The sequence below is a fragment of the Macrotis lagotis genome, chromosome 1 (assembly GCF_037893015.1).
Source record: "Macrotis lagotis isolate mMagLag1 chromosome 1, bilby.v1.9.chrom.fasta, whole genome shotgun sequence".
Lineage (NCBI taxonomy): Eukaryota > Metazoa > Chordata > Mammalia > Peramelemorphia > Peramelidae > Macrotis > Macrotis lagotis.
This window is the reverse complement of record NC_133658.1, coordinates 732,469,483-732,494,440: the sequence shown is the minus strand read 5'-3', so window position 1 is coordinate 732,494,440 and position 24,958 is coordinate 732,469,483. Positions and strand designations below refer to the sequence as shown.

At 33.3% G+C, this 24,958-nt stretch overlaps 1 protein-coding gene and 1 pseudogene across 2 annotated transcripts in view; both read right to left on the bottom strand.

Annotated features, from left to right (window-relative positions):
* LNX2 (ligand of numb-protein X 2) overlaps positions 1–24,958 on the bottom strand; it is a 92,154-nt gene that overhangs the window by 31,526 nt on the left and 35,670 nt on the right. For both annotated transcript variants that reach the window (XM_074216151.1, XM_074216152.1), the window contains exons 2-4: positions 13,826–14,309; positions 9,265–9,506; positions 7,985–8,184 (exon numbers count right to left, since the gene is read on the bottom strand). In XM_074216151.1, the coding sequence (XP_074072252.1) occupies positions 7,985–8,184; positions 9,265–9,506; positions 13,826–14,226 (843 nt within the window). In that variant the 5' untranslated portion in view covers positions 14,227–14,309. The remainder of the gene's footprint in view (positions 1–7,984; positions 8,185–9,264; positions 9,507–13,825; positions 14,310–24,958) is intronic.
* LOC141510676 (U2 spliceosomal RNA) lies at positions 184–320 on the bottom strand (annotated as a pseudogene).

The window sequence follows — 24,958 nt, the reverse complement described above, 5'->3', positions numbered from 1 at the left end:
AGATTCTGAACCCAGGTCTTCCCGATTCAAGATCCGGAGTTCTATCCATTGAGTTACCTGCCTCCAAGGCAAACACAGGTTAAATAACTTGCCCACATACACAGATAATTAATATTATAATATAATATGGATTTGAACTCAGGTCTTCTGCATTTGATGACCAATACTCTATCCACTGATCAATATGGCTGCCCCTAAAATTTTTTCCTCTTTAGTAAAAACTCATTTAATATTTTGTCCTTTAATAAAGGATATAATAGATATTAAACTGATAAGAGCAGATACTATACTTTATCTTGGCCAAATGACCAAGGAGTAATAGTGTTTTGGTTAACTTATCTTAGTTTACTCATTAATAAAATTAAGGAATAGAAGAGATGATTTCTAAGGTCCATTCTAGCTCTAAAATATTATGGTTTTCTTATTTACCACTTTATGGGGATTCTTAGAACCCAATTCAAGTTCTCATATTCCCTTTCTAGATCTCACACAATTATCAAAAAGACTAGAGCTTCAATTTGTTGTTGTTATTGTTCAGTTGTTTCTCAGTCACGTCTGCATTTTCATGACCACATATGAGATTTTCCTGGTAAAGATACTAGAATGGTTTGCCATTTACTTTTCTAGTTCATTTTACAAATGAGGAGACTGAGGTAAACAGAATTAAATGACTTACCAGGATCATACAACTAGTAAGTGTCAAAGGTCAAATTTGAACCTTCCTGATTCCAGGACTGGTGCTTTAGTCACTGCAATACCTTGTTGTCCATTCAGAACTTCAATGCCATTAATTTATTCAAACACCTATTAAGTGCCTACTATCTGCACACCACTATTAGGGTAGCTAGGTGGCTCAGGGGATAGAGCATGGGTATTGGATTTAGGAGGATGGGAGTATGAATCCAGCCTCAGACACTTTCCACTTACAAGCTGTGTGACCTTGGGCAAGTCACTTAACCCTAATTGTCTCGCACCCAGGGTCATTTCCAGTTGTCCTGATTTATATCCATCCGGACATTAGACCCAGATGGCTCTGGAAGAGAAAGTAAGGTTGGTGACTTAGCACAACACCCCTCTCACTCAAATCCAATTTATGTATTTGTCATGGCATTACCACCCTGATCACCTCTCTTTGAAAAAGAAAGACAACATTATGATCATTATTGCACTATTATAAAAATTTTGATAATATATAATCAATACTTCATAGAGTGTACAGAGTATTATTAGTAGAATAAGAAAAAACACAAAAATGAACATTACATACTAAATGAGTAAGAAATCAGCAAATCAAAATGTTATATGAAATTAAGAAGAAAAATGACAGGAAAATCATAAAAAGAAAAAATATCACCCTATCCATCCTGACCGTTCTTTCTTTGATCTCTATCTTTCCTCTAATATGGCTAAAAACCCCTAATTTTGTTTTCTTAACTTTCCTTAAAAGTCTGTTATCTCTAAGATTTAGTATTCCTGACACTATTCTAAGAATCTGCTTTATGCCTTTATAATCATCTATCACCTGTATTAGCTTGCATTTTGAATAGTTATCTTTTTTTTGAAATTCCAATTGGTTGCTTGTCTCTTTTTTTTCCCAGGTTGTTTTTGACTTACCTCTAATTCTATCTCTTCTAAATTGTTTTCCTTATTCTCAGAATATCATTCCTCAGTTTCCTATTCTTTTTTTAGCTTTAATTCTTCATCAGAATTTTAGTCCCTTTCTCTTTTCTGAATCCTTTTAAATTTGTTCTCTCTCAATATCTAATATTCACAGCAGACTAGAGACCCCAATTTTCTCTCCTCTATCACAAATAGGATGAGAAGTACTAACTTTCTTCCAAAATTCCCATCATTTCCCCTGCAGAAACCAATTTCTTCCTTGTGAGGTTCAAATGCTATTTCCTCTTTCTAGAGAGAGTTGCCAGAAATACTTATTATAATACAGCAATCAAATATATAATTTCACAAGAAAAACATAAAATTGACTAGGTAATTTATTTCCTTTTGCTTGTTCATCTATACTACCCTTTTGTTAAATAAATTGGCTAATTTAAGTAAGTCATAACTTTCCAAATGCAAATAAGCAAACTCTACTAGATAATTACTCTCTCTCTCTCTCTCTCTGAAATCACATCTGTAAGTCACCTTATTAGTAGATTTGTGGCCTAATTAAATTTAGGTAAAAAACTACTTAGGAATTGTTCAAAATCATATGGACCATCTGTTTTGACTTTACAGAAACAATTAAAAAACCCTCAGCCAAGCAAGAACTGATTCTCTTGTTTTTCAGATTCATCAACATCTCACAAATACCTTCCAAAGGGCTCACAATTTTGTTAATTCTACTCAAAATCAAATATTAAAGTTTCTTAATAGTAAAACATTCTTATTTGAACTTCAGTTTGGTCTTAAAGGTAGGGAGCATAACTCCACTTAAGGGGCAAGACATAAATAGCTAAAAGTTCAAGTTTAATTTTAATATCTATTAAAGAAAGGAAAAAATCTATTAATAAATCCATTAATTAGGGGATCCTGTTTATATATATCCCATTCTCAATATATATTATTTAACCATGTGATCTAAAGTCAGCCTTACCTAGTCAGTCTACATATTTATTAGGGATAGCATATTTGAATTTTTTGTTCTAAAGATTATATCAATATTAAAGCAAGATTACTTTTTAAGAGTTTCACAAAGATAAATATCCAATTTTCTTTGCTGAAAACATTATTAACTTCTATACAGTTCTGATATACAAACACACATACCACCCCCCCCCCCCACATCAACACATACTTCAATGCTCAAACTATTCAGACTGGGAGTAAAATAATTTGAAAATTTATTACATTTAGTTTAAATTTACAATTAGAAAAGTGAATTAATTTTCCTTATTAAACTCAGTTTTTTAATAACTAGATTATGTCATAAATACTTGATTTTCAAAAATGCTACAATACAAAACCAAAGCATCTAAGATGAGAGAACTTCAAAGGAATTTAGTACAACCTCTCAATATACAGAGATAAGGAAAGGTTGAGCCCCAAGAAATGTAGTGACTCACCCCTGTCACAGAGGTAATAATTTGCAGAATCAAGATTTGAACCCATGTCACTTTTGCTTGGTAGATTTCTCACTCTCATTGTTTCTTGCCCTTGTATACTCTAATATGTCTCCATTTCTTTCCTACATAGCTTTAACCTTGTGAACTTTAGGAAGATTAAAGTAGGTCTTATTATGGATACTGAAGCAGACTCAAAATCTGTCCCCTGGAAAAATAAAAACTTGCTTTGTCCTGTTTTTACCATCTTTCCTCAAACTTTAACAATATTTACTTTTTTCTCCTATATATTCAGAAGAAATAGTTAAAGGATGTAGTCACACTTTAGAGAAGAAGAGTACTACATCAAGAATTCTTCCAAGTACTGGTCAAATTCCATAGTAACTTTTGAAGCTTCTGTAATGGAGAGAATAGAATCACAGAACTGATTTTGAAAAGAAAATTTAGTGGCACAGTGGATAGGGTAGAGGTCTAAGAATGAGGAAGACTTGAGTTCAAATCCAACCTCAGACACTTTACATCTCAGTTTTCTCAACTGTAAAATGGGGATAATAACAATTATGCCTATCTTCCAGGGCTGCTGCAAAGATCAAATGAGATATGTTAAAATACACATAAACATACAGTTACCTGTCATATTATAGTAGGCACTTAGTAAATGACTATTTCCTTTCTTCCTTCTTTTCCTTCCTTGAAGGCTATTTAGTCCTTCAAATTTCTGAAAGCAACTATTTTATCTCTCTTCCCCAGCCCTCAAGCATTTACAATATGTAAAAAGACTGTATATAAAAACCATGAATTTCCATTTCCCTTACTTCAAATTCTAACACAGTACTTTACTCTAACACATCTAACAAGATCTACAAATTATTTTCAAAACTATTCTACTTGTCTATGTGCCCTCCTTCTGAAGTTCCTTCTGTTCTTTTCTGTGCACTTTTTTTAAATGTTAAGATTGTCTCCTTCCCCTTTTTTGGCATCACTATAGGCATCACTATTCCTCCAGTTCTTGGTCCCTTTTCCCCAACTAAAACTTGAAACAAAGAATGAGAAAAAGACTTTTTAAAAAACAAATAAGCATAATCAAGCAAAACAAATCCATATACTAACTATGCCTAAAAAAATGTATGTCTCTGCACCTTACATCCATTTTTTCTCTGTCAGAAGGTGGGCAGTATATTTCCTTATAGGTCAAATGAAGAAATGGGTGGTCACTATATTTATCAAAATCCTTAAGTCTTTCAAAGTTATTTTCATTACAATGTTTCTATACTCTTATAACTTGTTCTCCTTGTTCTGCTCACTTTCTGTTTTGGATTTGCACAAACCAGATTCTCTTAAATTGTCTCTTAATAATCAGGGTGCAATAATATTTCATTAATTCAAATATTAGTTTATTCAGCTATGCCTCAATAATCTCAAGAATCAACTTAAGGAACCCCCTTAGATTCCATCTAGTTGTCTTTCCCCCTTATTCCTATCTTCCAATTCTTTTCCTGATAAGTTTAAAGTATTTCTATGGCAAACATTTCCTTTTGTTCATTTATGTTAAGACTGAAACTCAGCTGATATTCATTTCCTAGTGCACCTTCTCTTCACATTTGCGTATATTCTTCTTATTAACTCCACTTAAAGGAAACCAGAAAGTTTCAGCCCATTCTTTAAAACAGCATTAATATAAATGCGATAAACTCCCTTCTCTCTCCTTTCTTACTAACTTCAGATCAGAACCAATTTACCCATAAGACCTGTTTTTTTTTAACATAACTCCCTTTGAAGCCATTAGAGTTCTGAAGAAACTTATTTTCATTGCTTGCTATTACAATGTCAGCATTACATCATTACCTAATGCCTTCCAACTGCTCTTATAATAAGGTACCTTTCTTGGTTTTTTTCCTGGTCTTTTGAGTTTGAACACAAATCTTCTATTTAACTGTGTGTTTTTCCCAAGAAAAATGCTTGAAAGTCCTCTATTTTGTTAAAAATTCAATTTTTTCCCTTTCTAAATTTATACTCAGTTTTGTTTATTCATTTATTTTGGGTTTTGAAAGCCAATGGGATTAAGTGACTTGCCCAAGGTCACACAGCTAGGTAATTATTAAGTGTCTGAAGCCACATTTGAACTCAGGTCCTCCTGACTCCAGGACAAGCACTCTACCCACTGTGCCACCTAGATGGCCCATTTATACTCAGTTTTGAAGGGAAAGTTATTCTTAACTATAAACCTTTATCTTTTGCCTTTTGGGATATTGTATTTCAAACTCTCCTCTTGTTTATAGTGGAAGTTGATCCTGACTAGTGCCTTGGTCCCGGAACTGTTCCTTTCTGGATGCCTGCACAAATTTTTCTTTGTCCTCTGATTCTAATAGCTCTAAGTAGTTTTCATTTGTGATTTCTTATATATATAGCATCTGGCAATTTTTAAAAATATGTGGTTTTCAGGAATTCTAAAGAATCCTAAATGATCCGTACAGTAGTAAACATAAATGACATTACTTTTTCTATTTTTTTCAAATTTAAATTTTGTTTTAACTTGTTTTGTTTTTCTCTTGCAAACTGTTGATTTCTATTGGATCTATTCTAGGATTCAGTGAAACTGTTGCTAGGGTAGGATTTACCAAATTCTCTTCTAGAAGGCTATTCATCCTGCAATTTTTTTTCTTACAGAGTATTTCTATTATTTTTACTTCTTGCTTCATTTTTTTCTAGATATTCATGTAGTCCTTGTAGAAAATCAAGGTTTTCTTTTGTTTCTGCTTAACAATTGTTAAGGAATTACTCATTCCTTCTTTTAAGAGACAAAGATTACCATAATTTTTTTTGACATCCTCATTGTTCCAGTATTAGCTCCTAAATTGGAACTCTGTGCTAAAACTGGGCTCCATTCTATGCAATACATTTGCAAAAGATGTTTGACTATATGGGGCCTCGTCAGTGAATCTTCTGTACTGCAGTTGACCTGGCCAAGTTAAAGTACCTCTGGTTCTTTTCAGGATCCTCTCTAGCATCTTAAGACAGAGAGTTAGGAACCTCAAAGGTCCTAGGTTTGGGCTATCCTGTTCTGAGCACTATATTATCAGGCTGCTCTCTAACTTTTTGTGCTGTTCTGGGACAGAATACCACATTTCCCTATATGTAAGATGCACCTTAATTTGGGGGCCTGAAATTTGAAAAAAAAATGTATTATATAAAGTTATTGAACTCAAGGTCTTTTTTTTATCATGAAATTCAAGGACCTTCTGGTCATAGCTTTCAGGTATCTTTTAGACAAGTCTGGTGCATAGAGACATGCTTAATTCATTCTATTCCATGAACCTGAAGTACCAATTGTGTCCTCCTTTGAAATCAGTCACTTCTTTTTCATCAACAATTCTTCTGGCCTCATGCTGAACCATTTTTGTGGATACAGAAATTCCAATTGCCCTTTGCTCTTGAAGTCATCTCTTCAATTCCCTCTCTAAATCAGGTCATTTTGCTGACTTGTCTCTCATGGCCTTCTGCTGGGGTGTTTTTCAGGAGGGTTTCTTTTATCCTGTAGTCAGTCTAGGATTGCTTTCTCAGTTGGAGAAGGACCAAAAGGACATTCAGCAGCACGATTTCCATTCACTTTTGCAAACTGGATCGCTTTGAACTTGAATTCAGCACTGGACGAAAATCTTTTCTGAGCGAGCCATTTCTAGGCAAAATATGGCAAAAAGTAACCTAATATACTAGTAACAAATGTGAAACAATGAGTGCAAAGACAACAAGCACAAAAAAGTAGGAAATGCAAGTAAAAAAAACCTACAACCACCCTATAAGACACTCCTCAATTTTTCAAAAACAGTGCATCTTATACATGGAGAAATATGGTAAGTTATTTTATTGGAGTTTTTCTTTGGATTTCTCAATAATTATTTGGTCTGGTGTGAACTTTTGTGTTTTGTTGAACTAGATATGTGAGACATAGGTGGTATGTCTACTATTCAAGTAGTTATCCTGGCAGGAAGTGTTATTTCTTTTTTTTTTTTTTAGGTTTTTACAAGGCAAATGGGGTTAAGTGGCTTGCCCAAGGCCATACAGCTAGGTAATTATTAAGTGTCTGAGACCGGATTTGAACCCAGGTACTCCTGACTCCAAGGCTGGTGCTTTATCCACTACACCACCTAGGGAAGTGTTCTAAATCTTTTTGTTTAAATACTAAATATTAGCAGAGCTGCTTTCATCACGAAGGTAAAGTCTATAGGGCCCACTTTATAGAACACATGATCATTTCATGCTACAGTTACTCATGATACATATAAGGAGAATCCTGATGAATATAATTACAACTCATATACCAATATCTACTACAAAAGATGAAGTAGAAAAATCCTACCAAGAATTTGAGATAAGATTCTTTAGTTAAATTTGTACCTGAATAGGACTTGTGTACAATATCCTCAGAACCATTCCAACACTTGATGACATCTACTATTTTTCCTTCTCCCCAACCTCTAACTGCCTCTTTTCCCTAATTACCATTTCCTTCAAGACATCTTTACATGGCATGCTTTCTGGAAACACCATAGCATGTCAATATTCTTTCTAAAATGCTACATTCAAATTTGTTCTCTCATCAAGGTAAACTACTGTAGGACATATATCTATACGTCTCTTAATTAGGTCCAAGAGCACATCAATTTTTTTGGCTGCCAGTAATAGTCCCCCCAAATACCCCCAAATCAATTTCATGAATCAGTATCTGGCTATCCTCCCCCATTCTGTACTTGTGAAATTTATTGACTTGAAAACTCTACACTCAACAAATCTGCTTTCAATCTAAAAACTATAAAGCTAATATTCATGTTATACTTATGTTCTACTGTCAGGGAAGAAAATGCTCCAGTCTTCAAAGTCACTCAAAATACTGCAAGATAAAAACATTCAATTGGATCCTATACCTGAAGTATTTGGTCTCCAGCAAGGAGTCGTCCATCTCTTGCAATTATGCCATCACGATAAACTTCTTGGATAACAATGTTGATTAAAGGTGTTTCGTTGCCACCCACAATACTGATTCCTAACTCAATATAAGGATTAGATCGATGAATTTCAATTGTAGTAATCTCGCCTTCTGGTAAACTAGGTGGTGGTTGTGAAGCTGTCAATTTTAAAAATAAATGCCAAGATAAGTAATCATGAATTTTGCTTTAAAACAGATCACTGTTATGCAGAATGGCAAAACCAATTTATAATGATTTTTATGTTTTCCTTTTTAGATCAATGAAAGAGTAATATTTAAAATTTTAGATTACTTAAATTTTAAGTGAATTTTTAAATTACCGCATATGCAAAGCAATGTGCTAGACAATGCAGGGGGACACAATTTAATTATAGGATATGATTCCTATCCTTAAGGAGCATTTAATCTATTGAGGGAGACCAAATTATTTGACATGAAAATGATTAAGATAATATAAAATCAAACACTAAACTCTCTCTCTATAGATATAATATATATTAAATGTAGTAAGAGATCAAGAGTGATAATCAAGGGAAACAGAAATAATCACAAGAGGTTTCAAGGAAGACATAAGCTAGGCCTTGACAGGATTAGATGACAGGTATAGACAGAGGAGAAGGAAATAAACTTTTTAAAAAATAAACTATAATTTGTAAAAGATTGACATAATATACAATAACAGAAATACACACAATAAATTCCAAAACAAAGATGAAGGTGCTAATGAGTACCCAGGCTATATCCAGAAGAGGAAAAGGAACAAGCTTCTTTTGAGGGGAGGGTTGGTGTTTCCTCTCTAAAACACCAGCTGCTAAAGTCAGTATTATTTAATGCAGATAGATGAGGGGATTAGCCTTCTTATTGCTTATCAATAGGGAAATATGTCAGGCAGGAAGATGTCTGATCCAAGGAGATATATTTCATACTAGAAATTGGGATGGAATTCATTATTAAAATTTGTTGCTTTGTTAAAGCCACCAGATCTAAAACCAAAGAAAAATTGGGAGGGGAAGAAAAATGGCACCACATAAAACCTTCTGTGAAGGAAAAAAATTTTTTCCTGCCACAAAAATAATTTTTTCTCTCATGCAAATTTGTTAATAAATATCTGATGAACTGGGAAAATCAGTTTGCCATTAACAATTACAAAATGTAAGACTGGGTTTTTGCTTTCAATGAAGAAAAAACCTGTAATACTGATAAGTAAACTACACATACTGTCTGCTACTGTGTTTTCCTCAAATGCAGGGTTGTCAAGGCCAGGCTCATCTGTCCACATGGGAAGAGATGTTGATGTCAAGTTCCGCTCTGCAGGTACTGTTCCTGTCCCAGTACTGTCTGGTGATAAAGTACCTGGGGGATCTACTACATTGGGTCCATTTTCATTCTCAATTTCAGCCTTTAATTTGCTAGTTTTTCTTCTTTCTAGAGCAATTCTCCGACGGGAAGCTCCAGGACATCTAAGGAGAGAACATAATGTTGATTTCAGATGTCAGGAAAGAAAAAAAAATTAGAGATCACAAATTTAATACCTTAATATCTGAATTAAATCCAAGTATTCCCTCCCAAATAATAATGATTTATATGCAAATAGTATCTCAAAGTATCATGATGTCTACAAACTGATTTAATCTATCACTCAAGCAAACTCTTATTTAACATCCCATAATATATTTACAGACCAATTTAGGACAGAAAACATCAGTAAACACATTCTTATGCAACAATGAAATAATGCTTACTATTCACATTCATGCAACTTCAAATAATTTCAATAAACATTTAAAAAGAAGCAGCTTAATGTAGAAGTAGATAAGGAGTTAGTTTTAGAGTTCGAAAAAACTTCTTTAAATTCTTTATCAAAACTGACCAAGTGATTCTAGTCAAGGAAAACTGCTTTTTTTAATCCCCATATAATATACAACCATATAAGGCGTGGTTGATCTACATTGGTTGGGGATGTTCCCTCATTGGAAGAGTTCCCTATGTCAAACAAATCACAAGTCTAATAATTATTAACAAACATTTATAGTGTTTTAAGGTTTTCTTAGCACTTTACATATCAGTCATTTGATCTTCATAAAGTTTACCAGTTAATTCACAACTTTATGAGATATTTAAGTATCATTATTTATTTGTGGATGAGAAAACTGAGGTACAAATTATAAGCATCAGAATCAAGAAGTCTTCAACTCCTAAGATAAAAGCTCTCTGAACTAGTAAAATGTCTTGAAACATATGAAAAACAATAAATTATCCAATACTTAGACAAAGTGGTCACAAATGAAGACACTGACTACCTCCATGACTTGAAATCCCAAACTTCTTTTATATTTCAATGACTGATAGTGGATAATGTAATGTATTGTGTGGCTTGTAACTCACAGGAAAAAACACATTTATAGCCTACAAGAAATTTCCCTCATGCTGGACACACACAAAGAGGTCAGAATACACAACCCCATCAATAAACCTCCACAAGTGGATCTGATAAATCCTAAAAAGTTCCAGCACAAGTATATTTAAAAAAAAATACTAAACATTAAGCAAAATATCCTTTGTATTATTTGACTCTCAAAACCTTAGTCAGATGTTATATTATGGATGGTGAATCAGAGTTAGTCATAAGAAAGAGGAAGCATGGTTGACAGAAAGAACACTGAGTGTAAACAGAAGACCCGGGTTTACATCTTGACTTTGCTAGACTCTAAATGTCTCTAGTGATGGCTTGGCTAAATAAGTTCTAAGATTCCTTCAGAAATCTAGGATCCTTTGATAGTCACTTAAGATTTGGAGTCAGTCACCTGCTCCTGACTTTTCATGATTGGACTTTTTGAGAGCTCTCCAGATTTGCAGTAATTTTTTTCCTGTGTTTTCTTTTAAATTCTTAGCCCTGGGGTCCCCTCATCTTTTTGATAAGTTGATTCCTTATATAACCTCCATTTCTGCCTATCATTCACTTCTCTCTTGGCTCTGCTCTTGACTATTCAGACCTTTCCATCAAGCCAGGAATCTCCCCTTCTCAGCTTTTATATGTTGCCTTCCCATCAGAATGGAGGCTCCTTGAGGTCAGAGAGTCTGGCATCTAGCCAATGTTTAATAATGCCTTATTGACTTGATTCTCTTCCTAATACTTGAAGATAATGGTTCTAATACTTTTTAGTCTCAGGACCCTTTTAAAATCCTAAAAATTATGAAAGATGCACAAGTATTTCTATTTATGGGAATTAAATTGATCAATATTTGATGTACTAAGAAAATTGATATTTTTGATAGGCAAATAATGCATTATTATTGCTATTAACATTATGAAAATTTTTCATTTTGTGGATGTCCTAAAATGTCAGAAGAACCTCAGAGGTTCACTGACAACACTTTAAGAACTGCTGCTTTAATGTTAAGGTGTCGTCCAGGGTCTTCTCTTTCTGCCAGTTTCCTTAAGAAGCAAGGTGAATCCAAAAAATGTGTATAAGCAGATGCAAGTTTAATACTTATATATAAAACTAATATAAGGTAAATGATGAGTTTTTTTTTCAGGTTTTTGCAAGGCAAACGGGGTTAAGTGGCTTCCCCAAGGCCACACAGCTAGGTAATTATCAAGTGTCTGAGACTGGATTTGAACCCAGGTATTCGTGACTCCAAGGCCGGTGCTTTATCCACTACACCACCTAGCCTCCCTGAGGTCTTTCTTAAGGTCAGGGTAATATATATGAGTTTCTTTAGAGTAGAATTTATTGTTGTTCAGTTGTTTCAGTCATGTTCAATTCTTCATGTTGAAGAGTTTGGGGTTTTCTTAACAAAAGATACTGGAGTGATTTTCCATTTCCTACTTCAGTTCATTTTTACAGATGAGGAAACTGAGACAAACAGGGTTAAGTGACTTGTCCAGGGTAACACTGCTAGAAAAGTATCTGGGGTCACATTCGAACTCACAAAGATGAGTATTCCTGACTTCAGGTCCAACACTCTATCCACTGGTTGCCCCATGCCCCATGTATATTTCTACAGTTTTGTTAATTGTCCTTGATGTCTACTCTCTTTCCCTCCTAATACCCAATACAAAAATTCTGAATAGCTGTTCTTTCCTACTGAAAGAATGGATATAGGTAGAACTGTATTTTATGCAAACGAGTAAATATCAATCTCTTTTCTTTTTTTTCCTTTCTTTTCTTTTCTTTTTTTTTTTGCAAGGCAAAAGAGTTAAGTGGCTTGTCCAAGGCCACACAGCTAGGTAATTATTAAGTGCCTGAGACTGGATTTGAACCCAGGTACTCCTGACTCCAGGGCCAGTGCTTTATCCACTGCTCCACCTAGCTGCCCCAATCTCTTTTCTAAATACTTTTAGAAGCACAATGAAGATTACATATTAATGTACTATTTTTGAATTCTAAACTGATAATAAAAGGCTATTACAATTTTGTTTAAGGCTAGGATACTTTAAACAGTTAAATAATTTGCTTTTATAACTAATAAGATCTTAAATGCCAAATTGTTGTTATTGTTATTTGTTAAGACCAAGCCTTTGATTTCATTCATACAACTCTTGGTAAGGAAATTCCACTTCTGAGGATCATTGGCATCCTTTTGGCAACTTAAGAGTCTCAGCTATGTGATACCTGGGGCAGGTTCAGAGTTTAATGACTTGCCTAAGGTTTCACAGTAGTAAGTATATGCTAGACTCAGCACTTGAAGGAAAAGGTCTCTCTAATTTTAACAGCCTCTCTCTGTCCACTATGCCATTCTTTCTGTCAAATATTAAATTATTTTAGAAAAAATTTACTAGTTGCTTGGCAGGATTTTACAAGGAACTACTAAAATGTGTTTTGTGCAACACAAGTATTTCTATATTTATTAGCTTCAATTTTTCATATCTAACTTTCACATATTACCTTTAGGTATATAAATTTTATTTATTAAAAACTTTTCACTGGTCAGGGATGAGGGGTTGTGGTCCAAGGGGGAGCAAGGCAAATCTCTTTGAGCTCTATCATTCCCTATCTAAATCTAGAACAATATAATTAATGCAATAATGGAGTTATATTTCTTATGCATGTATTGTTATGGTATAAAAAATGTTTTCCATATACAACATAATGAAGCATGATTCACTAAACAGAGAGCTGACCTTGGACTCAACAATAACTGGGTGTAGGCCTTTTCTCAGATACACAATAGCTGTGTGAGGTGTGGCTAAAAGACCTCTCAGTACCCAACAAGATAAATTGTTGTTATGCATCAGGGGAATGAGCTTCCATGCTGGGCAAGACAAATACTGAATAAATCAGTAGTCTAGACCCTCCAAAAGCAAACACATTTGCTTCAGCACTTCAAGGTTTACAAAGTAGCTCTCTCATCAGATGAAATAAGCAATATAACTATTATTTTCTCCATTTGTAGAGACAAAGAAACTGAGGTTCAAGTGGATTAAGAAACTGCCCAAGGAGGCACAGTTTAGCAAATACAAGAGGTTCTGTGAACCCAAGTTTTCTGATTGCAAGTATTCCATTATACCACAATGACATAGAAAGGGGACATTATAACAATATAGGATAATGCAATGTTTTATTGAGTATAATAACAATTTCTCTCATTCTTCCATCAAAATAACCCCAAAGATGAAAGTTAAAATAATAATTTTTTTAGAAACCTAACAAATGATAAATGATTTAAGATGAAACTTCGTAAAGGGCTAAAACAAAATCTATAATGAAAAAATAACATTAATTAAATTATAGGCCCCTGTAAATATATCTACTAATTTTCTTAATATACTACTTACCTGTTTTTAAGATGTGCCTCCAAGTCACAACGCTGCATTACATCTTGGCATACTGAAGAAAAGGGACACAGAACTAACAATTTGTCTAAGAGCTTATGAACCAGAATACTGGATTTCTTACACAGCTTAAAGTGGAGTTTTTTTCGATCCAATGGACAGAAATCTTTCTCCTGTAAAAAGTTCCTTAGGCACTTGTAGCAAAATGTGTGTCCACAAGGGGTATCTAATGGCTGTAATAGAGGCTGAAGGCAAATATGGCACACCAGGTCATCATCCACTTCATTCTGATAATTGTACAAATGATTTTCTCTGGTCCAATGTTGTTGACCACATTCAAAACACAAAGGATTTAAGGAAGAGTTCTGTTCCATAGAAACAATTTCATCATTGGTAGTACCCATTGTAAACCAAATGGTGCAATCTTTGTTTTTTCATGAGTCAGGCTTTTATTTAAGATTCTGTTTTCTTTTGATGGCCTGTTTTTCTATATAAAAACAAAAGCAAAAAAGTAATATTATCAAGTTAGAAGTGCTAAAAAAGTTTGCTTTTATTATTTAATACTTTATTATTTATTAGGATAGAAGTATTGCAACAAATTAGCAGCACTTTTGTTTTAAGAAATCAGAACAGTACAAGCAGTTTAATATTCTTAAAAAGTCTGACAGAAGGTAACATATATTTCACTTATTTTAAAGCTAGCATCCAAAATGGATATTAAATGCCTACTTTTCCTTGACAAGAAGATGTGTGGCTAAAAGTAAGGATATTATACTATATTAGATACAAAGCAATTGGTTTTAATGTCTAACATCTCTCCCTCTTCCAACTTCTCCAGTAATTTTAAAAACAACTAATCTACCCAGTGTAGTACTAGTTTTATTCCATTTTATAACTACCGTCAGCCCTTCTGATAGGAGAACCATGAACTCTAAAAATTCTAAACTCTAAATCTCCATTTAAGAAAAGGGAGATAGGTCATTTGTCACCTAGTTCTACTACTTTGGGATTTCTCTGACTTTCTTCTCCACCGTATCCTGGGGAATGCTGTATATGACCTATGGCCAGCAGGTCCCACGGGGCCATGAAAACACATTCAATGTGGCCTACATGGTGTAACTGAAAAATGAAGAATTGGGTGAGTACGTGGGCAAACATTTGCAATATTATAGACCTGCATGAGCCTTACCTCACATACCACTGGAGTTTTGGGGTTTTTCTACAAAAGATATGCATATAGGAATTAGGATTTTGATTTTAAAACTTTATATGACCCTTTATAATAGAAACAAACAGCTTTATTGCATGCAACATTAATCTATTTTGTCACAGGACTAAAAACAGATTTCAAGATTTTAGGGAAAGATTTGGAGAAAACTATGATTTTTGATTATTTTTTTTGTAATTCAATAAAATATGAGTAAAAAAACCATATTGGTATTACAGTGTTGACATCACAATAAAATAGTTATATTTTATTATTCAACTTTTAGTCTTTTCTCAGACACACATAAATTTTACAAATATCATCAGAATTCTAAGACTGGAAAAAAGAAATGACTATAAGAAAGCTATAATCCTTTGTCTTAGTTATGAAGAAACTCCTAAACCTAGGAGTTGGAATACAAAATTTGCACAGCACCTTGTTTCCTATTCAACTAACAAAGAACATTTACATATTCTTTATTAATCTCAGAACATGGCAGTTTTTATTCGAAAAAATTTTCCCTCAAGAAAATATACTGCAATTCCTGCCTCCCACATAATGACTAAGAAAGCATTTATCTTAAGACTATTATATTTTAGCTATTTTCTAAATCTCTAAATAACTTTTAGTTCTTTAAGTATTTTCATTTTATTACAAAATCTTTTTGAGAAGGAAAAATAATATGTTCCCACTTAAAAAAAATTTTAAAACGTACCAATTGAAAATACATCATTCCCACCCCCAAGCCAACTCTATTTCACCATGGACCAATATTAAAAGAAAAATTAAACGAGCAAATTACAACATATGCATCTAAGGATAATTACTGATCAAGCACAAACTGTTAACCACTGAAAAGAATTTTTTAAAAATGCATTTCATCAGGCATATTGACAACTAGCTTAAACAACTAACTATGTGTTAGTTCTCTGAAGCATTTAGATTTCTCTCACTGTATTAAACTGAACACATTATTTTGTGGAAGATTCCAATTTCCTATGGTCATACAGATTTTTGATACATTTTAAAAGGATTATATCATACTTGACCCCAAATGGATTAAACAGCAATTTCTAATCCATTACTCAATACAGACGCTGAAACTGATGTGTATCAGTTGGTGTCCTGGCTTTTCTTGATAATATACATCTTTTGGGAAGGTGAGTACAGGCCTAAGGTAGCAATTCTTTTGTTATTAGTGACAGAAAATATAGAGTGAGAACTGAGATGGGATTAGGTAAAAATCTGTCTTAAATACATCTGAAAGGCAGAAAAAGGAAGTCCAAGGTCCTATTGTAATAGAACATAACCTTAGCTTCACACTGAATTCTGTCTAGAAAGATAATATAGATGATAAAGATTATATCATGAATTGAGTGAAACAGCATCATTTATTTGGGCTTCTGAGTGATACAGAAAAGAAGCAGAATATTAAATCCATGTCTTTATAAAAGCACTACTACATCAACAAACATCACCACTCACAAAAATAAGCTATAACTATCACAATGAAAAACAAGGCCTAACTTCTTAGGGAATGAAAAAGTGATCAGAGCAAGGTAGGGTTCCATTCAAAACAAGAGGCTCTCAGTAATATGCTGAGGGTGGGGACAGACATGGCTTGGCTCAGAAAGAGTGTTTCCAAAAAGGGAGAATAAATAGTATTTAGGAAGTTTTAGAGAAAGAAATATAAAATTTTGTACTGGAAATTATAAGTTTGATGAATAATGGGGAACTATTTACAAAAAAACAAAGACTTATTTTACAATTTGGTGATAAACAAATCTTGATGAGAGTTCTCAAGAAGACTGATTTCTAACCATTTTAGAGCTCAACTTGAGAAATAAGTGTTTGTGCTTTCTCTGTAACAGTCGGAAGGTGATACAAAGTTAGTTTAAAGCTTTTATCAGAACTGCTGTTCAAAACTCACTCTGGTACACATTCATGAGTTGGGGCCTAACGAAATTTCTTAAGGACTTTTACATGTTGGCTTTCATACTATCCTGTGGAATTTTCCTGAGTTATGCTGGAAGTTGCATTCATCCATCTGGATATTATGTCTGATATATGTCAAAGCTAAAGATAATTTTTTATAGTATCCTTTATTCTTTCCCCTTCTATGAAGTTTTTTTTAACCTTCTCAATTTCATGTTCTGCCTATATTTCTGCTGTTCTTTCCCTTCCCATTGAAAAATATGGCAGAGTATCAACCAGAGCTGTCCTTTTATATGGGTATATCCACCAGCTAAAACTTAAATGACTTCATCAAACTCTTCTAAGTTGGAGTTTTTCCTTGGGGGTGGCAGTAAAGAATGAGGGAAATGCAGGGTAGGCAATTTGGATGAGTGAGATGTACAGTAGTCATTTATTTCAAGTATACATATACAAAATAAAAGAAAAAACAATCAAGAGAACAAAATTAAGAGTGAATGGGAAAAATCTGCACAGAAAGAAAAAATGGGCAAATAAACAAAAACATCTAACACAATGAATATTATACACACACACACACACACACACACACACACACAACATTTTAGGAGAAATATTCAAGAGAACAATTATGCAAAATTTACAAATAGAACCCTACAACAGAGAAGAAAATAGATATAAGAACAATTAGAGCAGTTGAAAGTCAAAAAAGAAAATGGGAAGCAAGGGAGAACAAATGAAATTAGAATTTTTTTTTAATATTTCTTTTTCCGACTACATGGAACTGTAGTTTATAACAATCATTTTTTTGAAAGGTTTTGAATTTTACATTTTTATCCCTCCCCCTCTCCCCCTGACAGAAAGCAAACCAACACAGGCCACACACATATATAATCATGCTAAACATAGATCCATGTTAGTTATGTTGTGAGAAAAGAATCAAATCAAAATTGAGGAAAAAACCATAGAGAAGAAAAAACGTAATACATAAGACAACTTTTAAAAATTGAAGATAGCAAGCATTGTCTTTGGTCTGCATGAAATAAGAATTCTTGTGTTTTGTTCTTTTTTTTTTTTTTTTTTTTTTTAGTTTTTATAAGGCAATGGGGTTAAGTGGCTTGCCCAAGGCCACAGAGCTAGGTAATTATTAAGTGTCTGAGGCCAGGTTTGAACATAGGTACTTCTGAGTCCAGGGCCAGGGCTCTATCCACTGCACCACCCAGTCGCCCCCGAAATAAGAATTCTTAACGACTTATGGTTAAGTATAACTCTAAAAGGGTTGAATAGTTTTTTAACAACTGGGCTGTGGGATCTACAGTGGGAATTAAAGAAGGGAAGAAAATGAAATCAAATCAGACAAAGTAATATAAAAATGAAGATAACTTTCTAAATACTTCCCCCTTCTCCTCCTCTTTCAATATAAAGATGCATACATTTATAGATATTATTTGTTTGTAAATATATAAAGATTTAATGAGAATTAAAATTTCAATAACCATAACTATGAATGTACAAGGATTATCTCACCTATATGAGAGAAGGTAGTATAGAGTACTTTAGAGAGCAAAACTCAAAGAATTGCTACATATAAGGTACATGCAGATTCTATGAGAAGTTAAAATGAATAAGTACAAACAGAATTTATTAAGTTTACCTGAATATGTTTACCAAGACACAGCAGAATAATCAATAGAGAAAAAGAGAGAAAAACTTCATGATACTGAAAGGCATTTGGTACAATACTCGATATATAATATCCTCCCTCCCCCCAACCCCACCCCAACTGAGGAAATAAAAGCAGCTTGCAAAGGCAGTGACAAAATTATATCTTTTTATAGACAATATCATGGTTATACTAAAGAAAACCTGAGAATAAACACATAAATTAATTGAGATAATTTGTACCTTCAATAAAGTAGCAGAATACAAAAAAATACTAACAAAATAGAGGAGGAGGAGACTGGAAAGAACTTTCCTTGTAAGATAACAACAAAATACATTAAAAATATCCTTAGACTACCACAAGATTAGTAAATATAACAATAAAGCAACTTTTACAGTAACTGATGAAGAGCTGAAAAATTGGAAAGATGTTAAATGTTCATGGCTGGATTATGGATTATAAAAGATTACTTTGCAAATGTGGTTCTATTTCTATCAATTGCTAAGAGAAAGGAGTTAAAGAAAAATTGAATTCATTTAGAGAAATTAAAAGGTCAAGAATATCAAGGGACATAGTTTTATAAAGGTGGGAAGGAGTCATTAGAGCTGTTAAACTGTACTACAAAACTATATTTATCAAAAACTCTCAATAACATGAATAGATCTGTTTCCCAAAGTGATTAGGGAAAAAGGAAAATAATTTATAGGTTCTAAAATATTTATAGAAGCTCTCTTTGTGGTGGCAAAGAACTAGAAGTTGAGGGAATGTCCATCAAATGGGAAATGACTAAACAGATCATGGAATATGATTATGATGGAATACTGCTGTGCTATAAGAAATAATGAGCAAGGTGATTTTAGAAAAATCATGGAAAAGACTAGCATGAAATAACAAATAATGAAATGAGTAGAACCAAAAGAATGGATGTAACAGCAATACTGTTCAAAACAAAACGTGAAGGACTAAAATGGTCTAAATAATATATTCAAATCAACTACAAAGGACCTATGAAGAAGAGACTGTCCATATCCAGAGAAAGATTTTATAAACAGATGTATGCATAGTATAGTTTTACAGTCTTAGAGATAGATATAGAACTCTATCAAATAGTAGTAGACACATTTTTAATATGGAGTTAGGAAGACACTGAGGAACTTACACCTAATAAATAAGATAAAGTATTTAAAAAACTCTCATAATGCATTTAGTCTATCACATCAGATTAAGCCCTAGACATAAATGTTCAATTAATATTCAAGTATTCATACATTCAAAAGGAGAATATTTTATCCAATAAGAACTGCTTAAAAAAACCAAACAAACCAGAAATCATCCTGTTGAAAAAATAAGTTTAGATCAGAACTTTGTGATCCTGTCAAAAAAGAAAAAAATTTAAAAATTGCATATAAATGAGATATTATTTACAATTATGAAAAACAGAAAACAACTGCTGACTCTAAAAGAGAATAAAAAATAAAGTGGGAATTCAATAAAATTAAAAAAGGCCTGTCACAAGTAAAGTAAAGTCAATGTATAAAGAATCAGAAGGTATAGACTGGAGGAAAGTCTGACATTTCAAAAAACCCAAGTAAAGTGACATGCATATGTAAGATTAAGATTCTTACTATAAGAAAGGATGAATATCATGAATATCAAAAAAATACAGGTTACATGAACTGATGCAAAACCAATAAAACAAAATGAGTATAACAATGAAAAATATAAAGAATCACAAAACAATTGAAAATGAACTGCAAAAAATTATAAAAAACAAGATTTGCCCCAAAGAAGAGATATAAAAAGATATCTTCTCCCCACGGATTTGCAGAGGTGGGGAGGTCCATGATGTACAATACTTCAAATACTTTCATATTTTTTCACAAGGTATTCTTATATTACGTTAGATATGTTCTCTTTCCTTTCTTTGAAAAAATTCATTGTTATAATGGGACGGCTTTTGGGAGGGGAGACAGGCAGGGTAATGCTATGTAGGGGGGAAATTTAGGTATAAAACCAAAAGATAGAAATAAAAATGTTTTTTTTTTCAAAAAATAATCACTCTCCAATAACTAGTATACTTAAAACACATCTATAAAAGGTTTTCCAAAGAATCAAAACAGTATCAAAACAAGAGTTCAAGACGATTAATAATCAGAAAAGTGATAATTAAAGCAACCTCAAGGTGTTATTTCACACTCACCAAGTCATCAGGGAAATTAACACATGGGAAAACTCAGTACTGGAAGGTTTTTTTTAGTTTTTTTTTTTTGGCAAGGCAATGCGGTTAAGTGGCTTGCTCAAGGCCACATAGCTAGGTAATTATTAAGTGTCTGCGGCCGGATTTGAACCCAGGTACTCCTGACTCCAAGGCCAGTGCTTTATCTACTGCGCCACCCTAGCCGCCCACTGGAAGTTTTTTTGGAAAGATAGCCATGTCTTATTTACTGCCTATGAAACCATCAATCATAAAGCACTAATTGGTTTAATATTTCCAGAAAACAACTTGGATTCATTTATGGAATCAATATTATTAAATTTTTGGTCGCTTTTAATCCATAGATACTGGGATTATGTCACAAGGAGAAAATCTGCAGCATTAAAATAATCATTATATACAAAAATGTTGACTATTTTTCTGTAACAATAAAAAGTCAGAAAAAAAATATACCTTTTTGATCAGGTGTGGTTGAAGAAATAATGGGATGTGGGGGTGGCTAGGCGGCACAACAGATAGAGCACCGGCCCTGGAGTCAGGAGTACTTGAGTTCAAATCTGATCTCAGACACTTAATACTTATTTGTGTGGCCTTGGGAAAGCCTCTTAACTCCATTGCCTTGCAAAAATCTTTAAAAAAAAAAGAGAAAAGAAATAATGGGATAGATAACATAACTGTGTTATACATTTTTTAAGGCCATGAAGAACAAATCTTGTCCCATTCTGTGTAATGACTTTTTAAAATATTTACTAATGCTCACTCAGTGTAAAAGCAGCAGCAGCAGCCAGCCCTTCTGGTTCCTCATCAGTCAAATTTGAGAAAAATTTTAAAAGATACGACCTTACTGAATACTTATAATCTCCAAACCATATGAAACGAAATCTTAAGAACAGTTAGATGACAAAATGACTAATATGGAAATATTTTACATGACTGCACATGAATAAAGTAAACTGGATTGCTGACCCATATCAAGGGAGAGAGGGAGGGAGGCATAGAATTTGGAACTCAAAATGTTTAAAAAAATGTTGCTACTTCAATTATCCCAGAGATACTTTCAATGAGCTTTCAGAAGTTGAGAGACCTCCAAATAATTTTATTTAATTACAGAAACACTTTATCCATTTGTCCATTTACTTTGTGAAAAATAAATAGGGAATAAGATAAAAGATGCCTTTCATTTATAAAGTTTAGTAGTAAAATTTACATATCATCTTCTTTGATTTAGTATTCTATACTAAGAACTAAATGAAAAATTCAGGCACCCAAGTTAAATTAAAAAAAAAAAATTCCTTGATACCATTCCCGCAAAAAAGCTTTGTGGTCCGGTATTGATTAAGAGACCTGGGGAAGGTTAGAATTCTAGGCCATTAATATCAATACTCTTTAGGTGACTATTTTAAAATTATATTTAATTATTTTCAATTAATAAAAGTCTATTTTCTCTCCCTCCAACTTCTTACCATAAATGGACTTTTACAAAAGCCTTTTAATGGGGCTCCTTTGCCAAAGTGATTTTCTTATACACAGGTCAGATCATATTATTTTCCTACTAAATAAACTCCAGAGGAGCCATATTATCTTTCAGATCAAATACAAACTTCTTTGTTGCCCTTTAAAGTCATTTACAATCTGTTATTCCCCTTGACCTCACATATGAAATCTTATCTCTCTTCTCTATGAGCCTTTGCCTAGGCAGTGGTCCAGGTCAAGAATGCTCTCTATTCTCATCTTGGCCTGATAGTAGCCCTAGTTTCCTTCAAAGCTCAATTTGATCACCATCTCATGTGAGAGGTGTTTCCTGATCCCCCAAATTCTAGTGGCTTCTCCTCTCCAATTACTTTTTATTACATGTATATACTTTCCTTATCAGGAGTTCCCTATATCAATGAAATCACAGGGCCAGTACTCATCCCTCGTATTTTAAAAATACTTGTGTACATGTACATGTTTCCTCAAGGAAGGAAACTGAGGAAAGGGACTTTCATTTTTGTCCTTTTCCAGTGCTTAGAATACAAAAGGTGCTTAATTTCTATTTGGTTGATCAAGTGATTAAACATAGGCATGATGATGTACAATTCTTCTACCTTAAAGATTTTTAATGAGGAATACAGCTTATACGTTCAAATATAAAGTAAATAAACAATATGTATCCTTACAAACACTACAATATCTGTATGATTATCCTTTATAGTTAGAAAATAGCTGTTGCTCCTGGTCATGGTACAGTGGACTGAGGAAAATGGAAGATTAGTAGTCTAGCAAAATCTCAAATAGACAGAATGCTCAGGGCCCAAAGTATTGTGCGAACCAAAAATTTTCATTTTCTGAAGAATAACCAGTGGTCCATTTTAAAAATGCTTGTCCAAAATCTTTCTAAAAGGTTTTGGCATCAAAAGTCCTTCCCTAATTCCGGGATGATTAACAAAAAAATTTCATATTATATTTATAGCAGCACTTTATGTTATCATTAATTTATTTTTCAATTACATGCAAAGGTAGTTTTTAACATTCCTCTTATTTGTAAGTGTATGAGTTCCACAATTTTTCTATCACTCTTCCTTCCTTCTGCACTCCCCATGGCAGTGAATAATCTGGCAAAAGTTGTACAAGTAAAATCGTGTTTAACATATTTCAATATTAGTTATGTTGTAAAAGAGAAATTAGAACTAAAGGGAAAGAAAAACCTATGAGAAAGGAAGGAAAAACATAAAAGAAGTTCTTAAAAAGCGAACATAGAATGCATTCAGACCCCCTAATTTTTTTCTCTAGATGTGGATGGCATTGTCCTTAGGTTTCTCAGGGATGATCTCTGAACTGCTGAGAGGAGCTGCATCCATTATCATTGATTATCTCAATATTGTTATTAATGTGTACAATGTTGGTTCTGCTTACTTCACTCAGCATCAATTCATGTAAGTCTTTCCATACATTTTTACAGTCTGGCCACTCACAGAGCAATAGTACTCCATAACATTTATATACCATCACTTGCTCAGCCATTCTTCAGTTAATGATTAGATCCTCAATTTCCATTTCTTTGTGACTATAAAAAGAACTGCTTTAAATATTTTTGTAGTGTGGAACTTTTCCTGTTTTCATTGATCTCTTCAGAGTATAGACCTAGCAGTGGTATTGCTGCATCAAAGGGAACGCACAATTTTACTGCCCTTTGGTCACAATTCCAAATTGCTCTCCAGAAAGGTCAGATTAGTTCACAATTACATACACCAAGAGTGCATTAGTGTCCCAATTTTCCCCACAACCTCTCCACCACTGATCATTTTTATCTTTTGTCATTTTAACCAATCTAAGAAGTGAGAAATAGTACCTCAGACTTGTTTTTATTTTGCATTTCATTAATCAATAGTGATTTGGACCATTTTTTCATATGAGTATAAATAGATTCAATTTCTTTATTTGAAAACTGTCTGTTCATATCCGTTGACCATTTATCAAAGCTTTTTGGTGGTTTGATTGGCATGGCACCAAATAAATAATTATCAGGGGTAGAATTGTCATTTTTAATATATTAGCTTGACCTAACCATGAGCGATTGTTTAGACCTGATTCCATTTGTGTGGAAAGTATTTTCCAATTATGTTCATATAGTTTTTTTTTTTTATTTTAGGTTTTTTGTAAGGCAAATGGGGTTAAGTGGCTTGCCCAAGGCCACACAGCTAGGTAATTATTAAGTATCTGAGACCGGATTTGAACTCAGGTACTCCTGACTCCAAGGCCGGTGCTTTATCCAATACACCACCTAGCCACCCCCATATAGTTACTTTAAATGGAATTCTCTTTCTATCTCTTGCTGCTGTGCTTTGTTGATACTCTACAGAAATGCTAATGATTTATGTGGGTTAATTTTATTTCCAGCTACTCTGCTAAACTTAATTGTTTCAAGTAGCTTTTTAGTTGATTTTCTAGGATTCTCTAAAGTATACCATCATATCATCTGCAAAGAATTAAAGTTTTGCTTTTTCACTGCTTACTAGTTTCCTTCAATTTCTTTTTCCTTCTTATTGCTAAAGCTAACATTTCTCATACAATATTCAATATTAGTGGGGATCCTGGACATCCGTGCTTCATACCTGATCTTACTGGAAATGCTGCTAG